The sequence below is a fragment of the Rattus norvegicus genome, chromosome 3, assembly GCF_036323735.1.
Source record: "Rattus norvegicus strain BN/NHsdMcwi chromosome 3, GRCr8, whole genome shotgun sequence".
Lineage (NCBI taxonomy): Eukaryota > Metazoa > Chordata > Mammalia > Rodentia > Muridae > Rattus > Rattus norvegicus.
Genome location: NC_086021.1, coordinates 74,958,206 through 74,973,307, shown reverse-complemented (window position 1 = coordinate 74,973,307; position 15,102 = coordinate 74,958,206). Strand labels below are relative to the sequence as shown.

The 15,102-nt window shown below is 41.0% G+C and overlaps 2 protein-coding genes across 3 annotated transcripts in view; one reads left to right on the top strand and one right to left on the bottom strand.

Annotated features, from left to right (window-relative positions):
• Positions 1-3,497: 3,497 nt before the first annotated feature.
• Positions 3,498-10,659, bottom strand: Phospho2 (phosphatase, orphan 2). Its single transcript, NM_001007642.1, has 4 exons — positions 10,493-10,659; positions 10,022-10,055; positions 7,998-8,152; positions 3,498-5,246 (listed from the first exon to the last, which is right to left on the bottom strand). Exon 4 carries the CDS (start codon positions 5,218-5,220, stop codon positions 4,495-4,497), a length of 726 nt encoding a protein of 241 aa, NP_001007643.1. The 5' UTR covers positions 5,221-5,246; positions 7,998-8,152; positions 10,022-10,055; positions 10,493-10,659; the 3' UTR covers positions 3,498-4,494.
• A 140-nt stretch (positions 10,660-10,799) lies between these two features.
• The window catches only part of Cfap210 (cilia and flagella associated protein 210), a 34,141-nt gene continuing 29,838 nt past the window's right edge, over positions 10,800-15,102 (top strand). The window contains exons 1-2 of one of the 2 annotated variants that reach the window (XM_039104845.2): positions 10,800-10,979; positions 13,575-13,801. In XM_039104845.2, the coding sequence (XP_038960773.1) occupies positions 10,931-10,979; positions 13,575-13,801 (276 nt within the window). In that variant the 5' untranslated portion in view covers positions 10,800-10,930. The remainder of the gene's footprint in view (positions 10,980-13,574; positions 13,802-15,102) is intronic. The other variant, NM_001127486.1, reaches the window with a different exon arrangement.

The window sequence follows — 15,102 nt, the reverse complement described above, 5'->3', positions numbered from 1 at the left end:
AGCCTGCCAGTATCTGGAACCACTTTTATCTCAAGCCAGAACCATCTAGTCAACTGCTTGTGAACTCCTGACTTCAGATAGGTCATGTTTATTGTTCCAAGCTGTTAAGTTTGTTTTGTTATCATTGAGAGGACGTCACTGCTGTCAGTATGGTCTAAAATTTCTGGGCTCAAGTCTCTCTGTCTCTGTCTCTGTTCTCTCTCTCTCTCACACACATACACTCTCTCTCTCTCTCTCTCTCGAGAGTGTGTGTGTGTGTGTGTGTATGTGTGTGTCTTGATCTCACAAGTACTGGAACTATAGGTGTACACCACTATACCTGACAAAGCTGTTAAATTCTGAGGTCACTTGTCCAACAATAAATAACTCATACCTAAAAACTAGTAAAGCATAATCAAGAAAAACTAAACGACCCAAAGAGACGAGCTGTTGAAAGCTTGTTAGTGGTTAAAAACCTTTCAAAACTGAAAACCATGGGTCTGTATCACTGTTGAAGTCTACCTGTAATTAAGGACAGCCAGAGTAAGTTGTGTTTTTCAGTAATTCCTTTGGCTCCTTCACTCTTTTTGAAACGCTTGTGTTCTGTGATGTGGTTCTGTTTTGTGGGGCGCAGAATCCAGGCTAGCAGATCTGAGTATACAATTCTGCTACCAAGTTGCACTGCCGGCCTAAATCCTTTTGTCCTGCTAAGAGCTGATTTTGTTTTGTTTCTGCTATGTTAACGAGGCTGGCTTAGGCTTCCCGGTGGGACATCTGGTTTGCTGGAGTCCTTGCACCTCTAGTCTCATGTCTTCTTCAACCTGTAAAGTTCTGCCATCTAAACTTACACTTCAGTCTCCCCTCCAGGGCATACCAATTCCCCCTCAGAGCCTTTTAAAGTATCTTTGTTCTTTGTTTGAACTTTCTTTTGCATTGTTTTATCCCTGCTGCATCATTCTGAATATTTTCTTCAAGAACTCTCATTGCAGCTGAGCTTACTCTGTTGTAAGATCCTCATTTCAAGGTGGGCGTGCTTGCACACACCTGTAAGCCTAGGCCGAAAACTGGGTCTGAGGTCAACCTGGCCTAGAAAGGGAGACCTTATCTAAAAGGAAAAAAATACCCACTCCCAACAACAACAAACAAACAAACAAAAAAGCAGACACTAATTGTGGTGCAGGGTAATTGTTAGTTCTAGTGTTTCCACTTTTTGGCTTTTGTTGAGACATGATCTTACTGTGCAGCTAACCTAAGTCTGGTCTTGAACCGACAAAGCAGCTGTACCTCATTCCCCTGCCAGAGCACACACAAGGGCTCCAGGGGTATACCGCCGTGCTAGGATTCCACTTTACATTATACATTAGTGCACATGTATGTGGACACATATATGTACATGTGGTACATGCAGAGGTCAGAGGACAATGCAGACTAAAGATTGAAGTTAGCTCATCAGGTATTGTGTGTTAAGGGCCTTTACCTGAGGAGCCATTTCTCAATGTCCCACAACAATTTTTTTTTTTTAAAAAAGAATTATTTTAGGCATATATGAGTACACTGTCGCTGTCTTCAGACACACCAAAAGAGGGCATCAGATCCCATTACAGATGGTTGTGAGCCACCATGTGGTTGCTGGGAATTGAACTCAGGACCTCTGGAAGAGCAGCCAGTGCTCATAACCTCTGAGCCATCTCTCCAGCCCTGTCCTACAGCTTCCTTAAAAATTTTTTTTCAATTCTTTGCCAAAATTCTTAGACATTTCCCTGAAAACCCTAGATCTTTAGGTCCTGCAAATAAAAATGGGATGTTTTCACTCATGTTTCCGTGTGGCTATTTATTGAATGACCTACAACGTTATCTACAAAGCTTCTTACATTTGAAGACCTCCTATATTACTGTTATATAACAACATTCCATTGAAGTGTTTTAGCAAACTTTGCTATCTCACGGGTTCTGCTTGGCTAGGTCCTCTGCTTCAAAGTCTATGCTTGATACAGTGTTTAGCTGGACTCGGGTGAGACACCAGTGGGCCAGGATCCACCTCCTAAATCACATGGCTGCAGGCATCATTCTTACTAGCACAAGCACCACACTCCACTAACTCTTCTGTTCACATGATGTCAGATATAACCATTAGGTAGCACAATTTAGGATGGGCCACACATAGACAGCTCCCAGCCTCACATCTGCATCTCCTTAGTAATGCCTCATTACCATCAGTTCTCTGATGTAGTTAAGCAGGGATCTTAGCATCTTTTTCAGCTGTCAGCTTGTCTAGACATTCTCAGGAAGTCATAAGGTCTCAACGACTTGGTCATTTTATTCCAAATTAAACTATTATAATTTTAGTTGTATAGTTTGTTACTGGCCTTGCTATAGACAAATAATCTATAAGTAATGTTTCAGTATAACCTGACCAATTAAAGATTTACTTTGAATTTAGGAAAAAAAACCCCTACAGTACAATTTTTCCCTATTACATTATACTGAATATTTGTATTTAGGAGATTAAGAAAATTGTATTATAGCAGTGTAGTGATATATATAATCCCAGCACCTGGAGGCAGTAGACAGATTGTTGTGGATCCCAGGCCAGCCATAGGAAGACCACGTGTCAGAAAAACAAACCAAAGAAAACCAAAAGAAAAAAAATAATTAAAAAAACAAAAACAAACCAAACCAAGCCAAAACCAAACCAAGAAAGAAAACCCTATTTTACATACTGAATATTTATGACTAATTATGAACCGATGGATTAGCATGAATTTTTTAAAAATGCCTAGATCAGCTGGTATTTTACTATATTCCTTCATCAGTCTTTTTTTTTTAATAAGATTGTTTATTATATGTAAGTACACTGTCGCTGTCTTCAGACACACCAGAAGAGGGCACCAGATCTCATTACAGATGGTTGAGAGCCACCATGTGGTTGCTGGGAATTGAACTCAGGGCTTCTGGAAGAGCAGTCAGTGCTCTAACCGCTGAGCCATCTCTGCAGCCCCATACATCAGTCTCTTTACTGTTGGGTATTCATTCAAGTCCGTATTTCTCACACCTCATTGTCACACGTAAGTTTAAACTGGCATGCTGAAGCCTGGCACGGTGGTGTATACCTGTAATCCCAGCACTGTGGGTGCAAACAGGCAGGATTGAGACTCTGAGATCTGTCTGCGTTATAGAGAAAGCCTCATATTATAGTAATTATTTATGGTGCTATGATATAAACATGAAACATGAGGAAAATTAATAAATACTTTATTTCAAAAGGAAATCCCGACTGATGATAATTTCTAATGAAATACTGCCTCGTGGGCTGACTAGATGGCTCAGCAGTTAAGGGCACTTGTCACTAAGGCTGATGACCTGAGTTTGATCACTGGGAATCACATGGTGGAATGAGAACCAACTTCCATGAGCTGTCTTCTGACCTCCACACATGTACCATGGCATGCCTTAACCCCACACAAATAAAAACATAAAATACTGCACCCTTTTTTTAAAAACAGACTTCAGAAGACATATACATTTGAGAGCCTTTTATTCTTATGTGAATAAAGTATCATGCTTTTTGTTGTTGAGAAAATAAAGCCAGTTTTATTTCTTGCATTTGAAGTAGTCTTCAATTGGCGTCCTTAACACACCACAACCAAGTTTATAGGGTTCCTCTCCCGTTTTCAGATGCCTAATTAGGTTGATCTTCATGCTCGCACAAAGCTCCTCCAACAACTTGACACGCATAGGCTCATCACAACTGGGTTCAAGCATGCACTTGCTTAAGGCTTTGGCAGCTCAGCTCTGCATGAACCCCATGCTGGGCCCTCTCGGATGAAGGTGGTCTTCAGGGCTCCTGTTAGGCAGTATCAGCGTCCATTACACCTCCAGCAGTAATGCCTTCCTTAGCCATAGTAGCGGTTGTGCGTGGAGTTGAATCGTGAACTCATTGAGTGTCTGTATGACTTGCTGACAGCAGGGGGAGAGGGCTCTTCAGCATTCGACATTTGTGACTATTGTGTATATGTTTAAAAGAGAGTAAAATAAAGCCACTTTCTTCAGAAATAGAAAAAATACCATCTATTAACCGTCCTTAGTACAGACTATAAGCTCCACACACCTCAATTATGTATTGTTTGCCCCCTTCTTCCTGGGCACATGACTGCCTGGAATGAAAGCTGCATTTCCCGTCTTTGCAGTTAGGGAAGGCTCTGACTGGGTTTTAGCTAGTGGTATTCGAACCTTGGTACAACTGAAAAACATTCTTGAACAAAGGGTTTCAAGCATACTGCCCTGGCTCGCGCTGGTCACAATGTTTGTTGTGAGGACGCGAGCTTAGAGAACAATCTCAAATCATGGGTTAGAACCAAAAGCTGAGGATGTCTAAGCAACAAAGTGGCCTTGACATAGGACCAGAATTCTTCAAAGAGGAAAACCTCTCACATCTTTAAAGGTACTGATATTGGGAATTTAGTTTTATGTTGCTGAGCCTGACCTTAACTAATACACATTTCAACTGTTGGCACATCACATCTGTATTAGAAATTGTAAATGAGAAATTATTTCCATCCCTGAAGACCAAACTACAATAGAAGATGCCATAGGCTCAAGATTCTGAGACATTTTGTCAAGAGTCCTATGTAAAGTATATCCTTCCCTCGGCATGGCAACATCATTTTTCTTTAAAAAAGTTACTGGACAGACATCATTTCCGCCATCGCCGATATAAACAATCCGCGTGTACCTCACTCCCTTTTGTAACTGTTTGTCGATGAACTCTCCCAAAACTGTATTTTTGCAAAGGTTCTTTGGGCACCTAGTGCAAGCATGAGTATGGCAATTTCTCACTGTGAGGCGACCAGTGCTATCAAAAGACGCTGGATTGGTAAACACGGTATCAAAGACATCATGAAAGGCAGCAGCTTCTAAAACCCAATCTATGAAGATGGAATTTGAGTCTGAAATGATGATGCAGTCAAATCTGTCCTTATTCATCCTCAGAAAGCTGAGAAGTTCTATCATCCCTGAGGTGAAGGGTAGTGACGTCACTGCCCTTTTCAGTTCCTCTTCTTTAACCCCCTCATCTCTCAAATACTTAAAGACTCTGCCCATAAATTCTGTCCAAAGCCCCTTCTGATAAGAATCTTGTAGCTCAATGGGAAGCTTCTTGTCTGGAGCACACTGTATAATCCAGGTGTCGCTGTTGTCGTCTATGATTGTATTGTCAAAGTCAAACACCAACAGAACTTTCATGGTTCCAGTAACAGACTTGGATTACCCTGAAAGAGGAGAAATATTATTCCCTAAACACACTGTGTTTACATATCTATTATACCTATCTGAGAGAAGCAAATGTTAACCTGGTAAGAATTGGGTGTGGCAGCATGTGTCTGTCATCTGAGCACTAAGAGGCTGGGCAGAAGGAACAAGAGGCCAAGACTGCCTGACTACCTAGTGAGGACTTACCTAAAGATAAATAAGCTAGTTAGCATGCTAAAACAATGAGCTGAAATTAGTAAGCTAACACGTTTTTGTTTTTTTTCCTGAAACGGGAGTCTCACTGTATACCCCTGGCTAGTCTGGAACATGCTAGGTAGACCAGGCTGGCCTGGGACTCGAGTATTGCATGTGCTTCTGCTTCCCAAATGCTTATGTTAAAGGCACATAACACACTGTAAAGGCCACCACACTCAGCCCTATAATGCATTAAAGAAAAATGTAAAAACTGTTTCTGCTTACATATGTTATATATACCAATTTGTGCTTGGTGCCCAAGGAGCCCCTGGAACTGGGGTAACTGATTGCAAATTGCCATGTGGGTGCTAGAAATGAACCTAGGTCCTCTGAAAAAGCAGTTAGGTATTCCTGCCCATGAGCCACCTCTCGGGCCAACAATCAAGTATGCTTTTAGGACATCCCTTATTTTTTCTGAGAGCTACTATAGTTATTTTTTCAGCTTACAGCATTTGTAATAATCATTGTTATTAAGTTAGAGGCCATAATATACTATGGATATTCTATATATTATCAAAAGTTCTATAATTTTTAAGTTATGTAACTCTAAAAAATGTAAAATAACTTTTAATTGGCTTACACATTGAACTTAAATTTCTAAATGTCAACATTATGACTAAATTCTTGTTATTTCTGGGTTTTGATTGCTTGTTTTTTGAGATGAAGTTCCTGTGTAGTTAGTCCTGGCTTTCCTGGAACTCATTTTGTAGACCAGGCTGGCCTTGAGCTCAGAGACCCACCTGGCTCTGCTTCCCGAGTGCTGGGATTACAGGCATATGCCCAAGCCCAGCTCCAAGTAGGTTAATTTTAACAAAAAGATGTTAAGTAAAAATATCCAGAGCTGGAGAAATGGCTCAGTGATTAAGAGCATTAGCTGAGCTTCCAGAGAACTTGAATTCAATTCTCAGCAACTACATGGTGGCTCACAACCATCTGTAATGTGATCTGATGGCTTCTTCTGGTATGCAGGTGTACATGCAGATAGAACACTCATGTACATTAAATAAATCTTTAAAAAAACCTCACTAACCTTAAAGTACACATTAACAAACTGTAATCATGTTATAATTTTAGAAAGAAATTCTAAAAGATAAAGGATCCAAAATAGGAAAAAATATACAGAAATCAATTTAAAATGGAAAACATGATATGCAGCTATTTTCTATTTTTTATTTTAAAAACTAATTATTAGTAAAGATAGACTACACACACACAAATACTTTGTCACTTTATGGTATGTCAGGAATGTATAACATAGAGGGGATCTCCTCTATATGAACTTACTGGGTTTGATATTAGTATGGGTAGGTTTTTGAGCCAGCTCAGTCTGGAGCCCAGGCTGTCCTTGAACTTGTGATCCTCCTGATTAGCCTCCTACCTGCTGAGATTACAGGCATGAGCCAATATACCCAGCTGTAGTATGAATTTAGATGGCATACTATATTCTGGCACCTGCTTTGTGTATTTCTAAGTATCTAATCCAGGGATCATTGGCTGCCAGAGACTTAAGTGGGAAATTCACTTTCACATACAAGTAATTCAGTAAAGAGCAGTGAGGCAAAACTGATGATTACTGATCACCTAAGAACATTTCAGTTAGCTGGGCAGTGGTGGCACACCATTTTAATTCCAGCAGAGGCAGGCAGATCTCTGAGTTCTAGGCCAGCCTGATCTACAGAGTAAGTTCCAGGACGGCCAAGGCTAATTGAAAAACCCAGGTCTTGAAAACACACACACACACACACACACACACACACACACACACACACGCCCCGAAAGAAAAAAACATTTAAATTAAACATACTGCCTTAGTTGGGGCTGGCTTACAGGTTCTGAGGTTCAGACCATTATCACCATGGTGGGAAGTACGTCCAGGCAGGCGTGAGGCTGGAGGAGCTGAGAGTGCTGTATCTCATTCCAAAGGCAAACAGAAGACTGTCTTCCAGGCAGCTAGGAGGAAGGTCACTTCTGCACAAGGGGGAGCTTCAAAGCCCACCCCCACAGTGACGCACTTCCTCCAACAAAGCCACACCTCCTAATAGTGCAACTTCCCATGGGCCAAGCACATTCAAAACACCACACATACCTTACGGAGATTCACAGTGAATGATTTTAAAACGTTTTCTAGGGTTGTATACATAGCTCAGAGGGAGAGACCTGCCTAGCATGTCTGCCGCCTCAGTTTGATCTCCAGCACCATATATTAATTTTCCCCTAATGTAACTCATTGTTAATTGAATAATGCCTCAAGCATAGGTTTAATTCACCACAAATTACTGATAATTTTTAACTCTTTTGTTGTTGTTGTTGTTGTTGGTTTTGGTTTTTTGAGACAGGAATTCTCTGTGTAGCCCTGGCTGTCCTGGAACTCACTCTGCAGACCAGGCTGAGAAGGACATGAGTGAATTATGAGTGAAGTAAACTCATGTTTAAAGTTGATCTAAGAGTATTTTTTTTCTCAATTTTAAGATTTTTTTTCCTATCTTTTAAACATATTTTTTATTAAAACCACTTACCCAAACTGGTAGTTGCAGTCCAATTAATCTTACTTCAGCACAGAGCTTAGGTTACTGCAATCTTCAGTTTGCCAGTTGTTTTTAAATATTACTTCATTTCTGTATGCAGAGAAATTGCTCTGATAGGTAGCAAAGGAACGAAGACTTCTTAATTCCTAAAATTAATAAAAGTATTTTAAAGACTTAAAATTTATTTTAATTAGATCCCTTTTCCTCATATCAAAAGAAAAACAAAAAAACAAAAACATGTACAGGCAATGAACAAACAATTTGATTATCCACATATACTTAAAATAAATGCAAAAAAGAGAATGTCATATGAAAATATTTTATCTGATTAATAAAATCACAAGTGTGAAGCCACTGAGTATCATTTCAGTTTTCCTCATTAAAAGGGAAGCACTGTATTTTATTTACATTCAGATATGAGTGATGTACTTAAAATAAAAATCTACAAAAATTAAGGAAGAACACAGATTGACTTTTAACGATGTGAATATACCAGGGAACTTTACTAAAATTTGAAAACCAGACCAGTAATCCCAGCACTCAGGAGCTGGGGCAGCCATAGTGCTGAAATCTTGGACCCAGCTTAGGTGACCCGTGCAGTGTGAAGAGGGCCAGTGAGCAGAGAGGATGGGGAAAACACTGGCTGAACAAGTCTAGCAAGCCAAGAGTGAGCCCTGCAAGACTCTTGGGGAGAAAGGCACAGTGGAGAGGATTCCTAAAGGGTGTCCTGACCAGTATACCATTAAACCCATTCAATACACACACACACACACACACACACACACACACACACACACACACACTAGCACATTTTACTAACAAAACACAAACCTTATTCTCAGGGCTGTAGAGATGGCTCACTGGTTAAGAGTGCATACTGCTCTAATTAGCAGAGCACCCAAATGTTTAGTTCTCAGAGCCCAAATCTGGTGGTACAATTTTAGTTCCAGGGAACTTAATGGCTCACATATGCGCGCGCGCGCGCACACACACACACACACATACACCTCAAATAAGTAAATAAATAAGGGGCTGAAGAGGTGGCTTCGCAGTTCAGAGCACGAACTGCTTTTGTAGAAGATCCAAGTTTGAGTGGCTTATCACCACCTACAGCAAGGTTCCAGGGCGTCTGACAGCTCTGGGCTCTGGGCACATGGGTAATCATGTGTACTTACCCTCATACAGACACAAATACAAGCATACACATAATTAAGTATACTACACATAAAATGGTTTATGGACAGTGGTTGGGTCTTAATGAGTGGTTTAATTGTCATTTGTAGTTCTTATTTTGATTTTGTTTTAAAAATATCTCAGTAGTCATTTAAATTCTGCTTCCAATTAGGGTGAGAACACTACCCTCTTCAATTTGCAAGAGAAAATTGCTACGAGGCAAAAACCAAATAACTAACTAGTTCTAGACCAACGTGTATGCGAAGGCTGTGGGCTGCAGTTGCGTTCAGGAGTTTCAAGTCAAACATGAGACCCTTTTGAAATATAAGACCATATTAGAAAGTTACTGATATATTCTATGAGGTTCAATACTTGTAACTGATTTAGTAAAACTCCTGAGGATTTTCACTGAGAGACATGGTCTATACTGCTTCTGACTTCTAAGTTATGTACTCAATGAATGACCCAATGCTTCAAAGATGTCTCTCTAGTGAACAGGTTAAAAGGCACCCATGTTGTCCCTTGTGATTTGAGTTGCCTCAGCTCAGAGTATAATACAACAGACATCACATCCACATAATTTCTTGCTCACTCTGCATTATCTTGCGGGAAGAGGGCTGTAGAGAAATAAAGGCAAAATTTGCTGGTGATGCAGCTAGCCAGCACTGTGTAATTCACTAATCCGTCACTAGGCGTCGTGGTCTCTCTCAAACTATCCAAGTGGCTGTTTGCCCGTAAATACAGTAAATCCCTGACCTCTCCAGTTGTGAGCTTCCAACTCACTAGGACGTGTACAACAAAGTTCTGTCTACAGAAATTCTTATTAATCCTTCCATACTTACCAGCATTATTAGAGTGGAACATCTGATAGAAAACCTGAAGAGAGATAGCACAACTTTGGGTTAGAATGTTCATTATTGAAAATTCGCATTTACTTTCATTTTAAGGAATATCAAATGTTGCTTAATTAGTCGATAGTACCAACGATATAGTAATGAAACCATTTGCACATCGATATGTCAGGAGAGTCTCTTTTGAGATCAAGTACCAGTCCACTTTAATATCTTTATTGTGTCATTAGAGCCTGGCTCACTCCCCAAGCACACTAACTACAATTTCTTTACCAAGCAGTATGGGTTAAAGGTCTTAACTCGAATGTTCTGGGGACAACATTCAAGTTTTATTGCCTATGTAACAACAACTGACAGGGTCTCATCTAGTCCTGACTATGCCTTACAAACCAAATCATTTAAAAACACCTTTTATGTCCCTTAATCTTTATGGTTCTGTGTTCAAAGAGGGCTGTCCTTCACCTCAGTCAGCGAGGCGCAGTGTAGAAACCCAGCCTGGGCCTCGACTCGCACACCGGCCGGCTCCAAACTAGCGCAGCGTCTCAGAAAAACGGAACCGGCTGGACGGGACCGAGGGCTCCTCACTGACCCTGGCCTGGGTCGCAGCCGGTCACCAGCATCCGTTCCAGCGTCGGCCGGTTGGTTCTCGTGCCTTACGTAAACGCTGGACTGCTAGCGCCGTGGCTCGCCCACAGCTCTGCACCGCGCACGCGCACACCCGTGCTTCATGTCTCGGTTCAGCCGCGGCGAACAGGGTTCCTTCCTCGTTCCGGGATAGTGACTACGTCACTTCCGACGTGGTTGCTAAACAACCAAATGGTTTATCTACCATTCAGTCGCTGACTTCAGCTTGAAAATAGTCTCACAGGCTCTGGACTCACAGGGCTCAGCTTGTTAGAGATGCAGGTGCGCTATGGAAGGCGCTCCGGGAAGGCGAAGGAAAGGGCAGGTGAGCTGCCTCGACCCGTGCCGGAGCTGGGATTGTTTGTAGAACCCCAGCATTGGGTGACAAAGGGCTTCGGTTGCCTTTTGTAATGGCCTTTACCAAGTCGAAAGCATCTCCAGCAAGTATTCCCTAACTTGCAACTGGCAGGTTGGCCTTCAGGTCAATGAGCGGAAAAAGGAAAGAGGAACAGGGGCACCTAGTAGAAAGTTTATAGTAATAGGGGTAGAAAAAGCAGAAAGTCAGGCGTCTTACCTCAGCTGTCAGCTAGGCAGATACTCAGGGGGCTCTTAAGGTTTGCTATTCATTGAGTAAATTTTGGAATGCCGTTTGGAAATGTTATTGACCTATCAGAGTCTTTATTCTGTTGCAGACCTGCTGAGTAGTCTTTTCTAAAGTTCAAGGAAATACTTCAGTTCTTTCCACGCTAAAGTTGAAACTCTCCCCAAGTCGAATGCTTTGATAATGTAAAAAATATGGTAATAAGGTAATTAAGGTGACCTACTATTTGATTTATTTTCAAAGATGTAAGCAAGTAGGACTTCTAAAAACAAAATCTTTAAATACAACCACAGGTTTAATTGTTGTCATGGTAACTAATAGATTCTTGGAAATTTGAACTATCTTCATGATTTGCTTGAGTTCTGTAGCAATAGCACCCCGACCCCTACCCCACACCCTAGGACAGACACAATCTGGTCAGTGGAAATATTAGGAAATTTGATTCACACACAAGGACATTGTAAAAATAATTTTTATTCACCAGATGTAATTGTTGCCTTGGAGGCTTACTGCTGAATAAGCTCACCCTTTCTAGTTCTTTCTGAATTCTGGCCTCACTGGTTCAATGCAGGTGTTCTGGCCCAAACTCCTGTCCAAGTCGATTCCAACTGGCTTCTCTCAGCCTCTTACTGAATTGCTCTGCTTGGAAAAACTGCTTCTGAATTCTATGAAGCAGTTGAACTGTGCTGACTGCACAAACTGAACAAAACTGAATAGAACTGCATGAACTCAACCAAACTCCATGGCATTGCCTGAAATCAACCAACGGAACTGCCCTCCACTCTAACCCACTCTGTGCCACCTTCCTGCCTGTCTGTTCTTGGGTACATCTTATTATGTCAAATCTTTCTCTGATTCATCACTTTATCTCCCTCTCAATTAGACATCACTTTTAAACATGACTGCTTTCTTCTACAAACTACTTTCCCTTTGTTGTTGGGGATTAAAGTGTATTGTGGACATGTCTGTATTCCAGCTAGAGGGCCTAAAGGTGTGTGTCTGTATTCCAGTTTAGAGCAACCACATTGCTGGATTAAAATTCCTCTACATCTTTCCCCTTTCTGTTTAAGCCAAAAAATAGTTTTAACTATCACAACAGATGTTTCACAAATAATTGTTATGATTCATCATGTCTAGTAGTTCTTTGGTGTTGTGATTTAAATACCATGGTATTCATGTTGCCAGACTGGCAGCATTGAGACCTAAGCTAGACACAGTAGTAAGTACCTAGTATCCTAACGCCTTAGGAGGGTGAGGCAGGAGGATGCTGAGTTGAGCATGTTTCTGAAGAGGGTTGTTAATGAACTCCACTGTATTACTTAGCATATTTTGAGTTTATGTAACAATATCCAACTCAATCATATTAAAAATTAAGGAAATGTATGCATTTCCTTCTGAAGGGGTGACCATACCTTCAGGTTGGGTTGATTAGCACTGTAATGTGATAATCATTGCTCTAGCTTCTTCCTTGGCTTTTTGTTTGCATTTCATGCTAACAGCTTCATCTGAAACTGGTTCCTCTTAAGGTCATGGGATGGCCCCCTTATCCATCTCTCTTGTTTCCTTGCTCATGTTCAGCTTGAAAGTATTTGAGCATCTCTCCCAAAACAAAGAAGAGCTTTTTGTTCGGCTTCTTTGATTAACATTAGAGAAGTGATTGTTAGCAAGGGAGATATCTGTATATTTAAACTATCTAGACCTTGCTCAAGACTGTAGTTGCTTCTTCGAGTTGCCTTCTCAATGGGGGAAGACGTTGTATAGAGTCCATCACAGTGTCTGCAAATGCAGGAGATGGATGTTTTTAAAAGTATCCACCTATGAAATGACAACAGGGCATGGGGATGGATGGTGTCCTGTGGCCATTATCTGAACTGTAATGATGGCTTTGGAGCCATATCTTGTCAAATTTAATGCAACGATTGCTTTAAATGGATCTTGTAAAACAACTCATCCTGCCTATCTCATTAGCATGGCTGAAGAGGAGTCCAAGGATGGACCCTTAGCAAATGCGCTGGAATCAACCCAACCAGCACGTTTGCTCTCCACCAAGGCCACAGGCCTCACTCTCTTCATCAGGAGTCTTTCCACCAAGATTCCACAAAGTTAAATGTGTTGCCCAAGTTTCCGCATGAAGGAAATCACCAAAGATTTGATCATGTCATTCTGATTTCCTAAAGCCTTGTAGTATTTCCCTTAGCCGGTCTTAAGTTACACATTTGAGGCAATTTTCAGATACCACCCCACTCCAGACATTTTGGGGGAAAAATCATGTGAACTCTTCCTGAAAAGTATTTAATCACTATGTCTTTAATACATTAGGAATGGAGAGCTATGAAAAAGAAGAGATTCCCTATCCACCTCTCCTACCTAGCACAGTAGATCTCCAGCAGGTCACCATCATTCCACATGCTGAGTGGGAAAGGATTCGGGATAGCCTCAACAAGTTGACAAGAGAAGCAGCGGTCCTTCGTGCAGAAAGAACAGCAAAGAAAAATATGCATATGAAATCCCAAGAATTGGTAAAACACTGGACTAACACATACGCAGTAAGTCTCGCCCTTCCAGAACTCATATGCTTTGAACAGTAACCATTGCTTCTGAATAGTGCCTTGTACCTTGTATAATTTTATGTTCAAACTGTCATAAGTACACTAACACACATTTTAAAGATCTTTAGAAAAAATACCATAAATGACTCAATTAAGGGAAACATTTTGTTAAATGTTGGCACGTACGTGCCTCCGAGACCATCATTAGAGTTAAGATAACGAACATACTCAGCACCTAAAAGCACCTTTGTCACTCCTCCTTAGAACTGCGTAGGTCACCACTACCCTTCATTGCTGTAGATTTTATTCTCCCCCTTTGAGAGCTCGATGCACTCTTTGTATTGTTGAGTAACAGTCCAGGGGTTGGTACACTACAGTTTACCTGCTCACTTGATGGTATGACATCAACCAAATGTTGACATCTGGGTTGTTTCCATCTTTTGATTACTATAAATATAGTTGCTGTGAACATTCATATAAGTCTGTATATGGACATATATTCCCATTTCTCTTAAGTAGATATTTTAATGTGAATATATACAGTGAACTCATAATCAGTGTATATAACTTTGTAAGTGGGTTAAAAGGTAGGAGGAGAGATGGCTCAGCAGTGCTCGTAGTTCTTTCAGAGGATTTGCACTTACTTTTCAGGACTCACATTGAACAGCTCACAATCACCTGTAACACCAGCTCTAGGAGATCTGACAGCCTCTCCTGGCCTCTTGAGACACCTGCACACATGTATACACACACACACACACACACACACACACACACACACACACACACAAATCTTTAAAAAATTAACTTTGTAAGAAATTCCAAAGCAATTGTGATTTTATATCTCCCCTCCCACCAGCAGGATGAGAGTCCTGTTGTTTCTGTATTCCCATCAATAGTCAGTATGGTTAGTCTTTCTCATTACAGACATGCTAATGGGTATGAATTTTTCCATATGGCTTGAATTCAAGTTTTCCTAATCACAAATGTTAAATATTTTAAATATAATATTTATTGTACATCCATGTATCATGCACATATGGAGGTCAGAGGACACCTCATGGTAGTCCTTTCTCTCTCTCTCCACCATGTGGATTCTCAGAATCTAACTCCTGTTGCCCGTCTTGGTGGCAGTGCTTTCTCACCAGCTGTCCTAGCTAATTCTCAATGTGACATAGCCTATAATCACCTGAACTGAGTAATTGTTTCCAACAGATTGGTCTGTGAGTATGTCTGTGAGGGATCATCTTGACTGAAAGTTGATGTAGGAGGCCCCTCCCACTGTGGGCAGCACCGTC

What these genes read in the sequence shown, in the direction of transcription:
- Phospho2 (NM_001007642.1), bottom strand. Translation starts at nt 5,220, where the DNA reads ATGAAAGTTCTGTTGGTGTTTGACTTTGACAATACAATCATAGACGAC.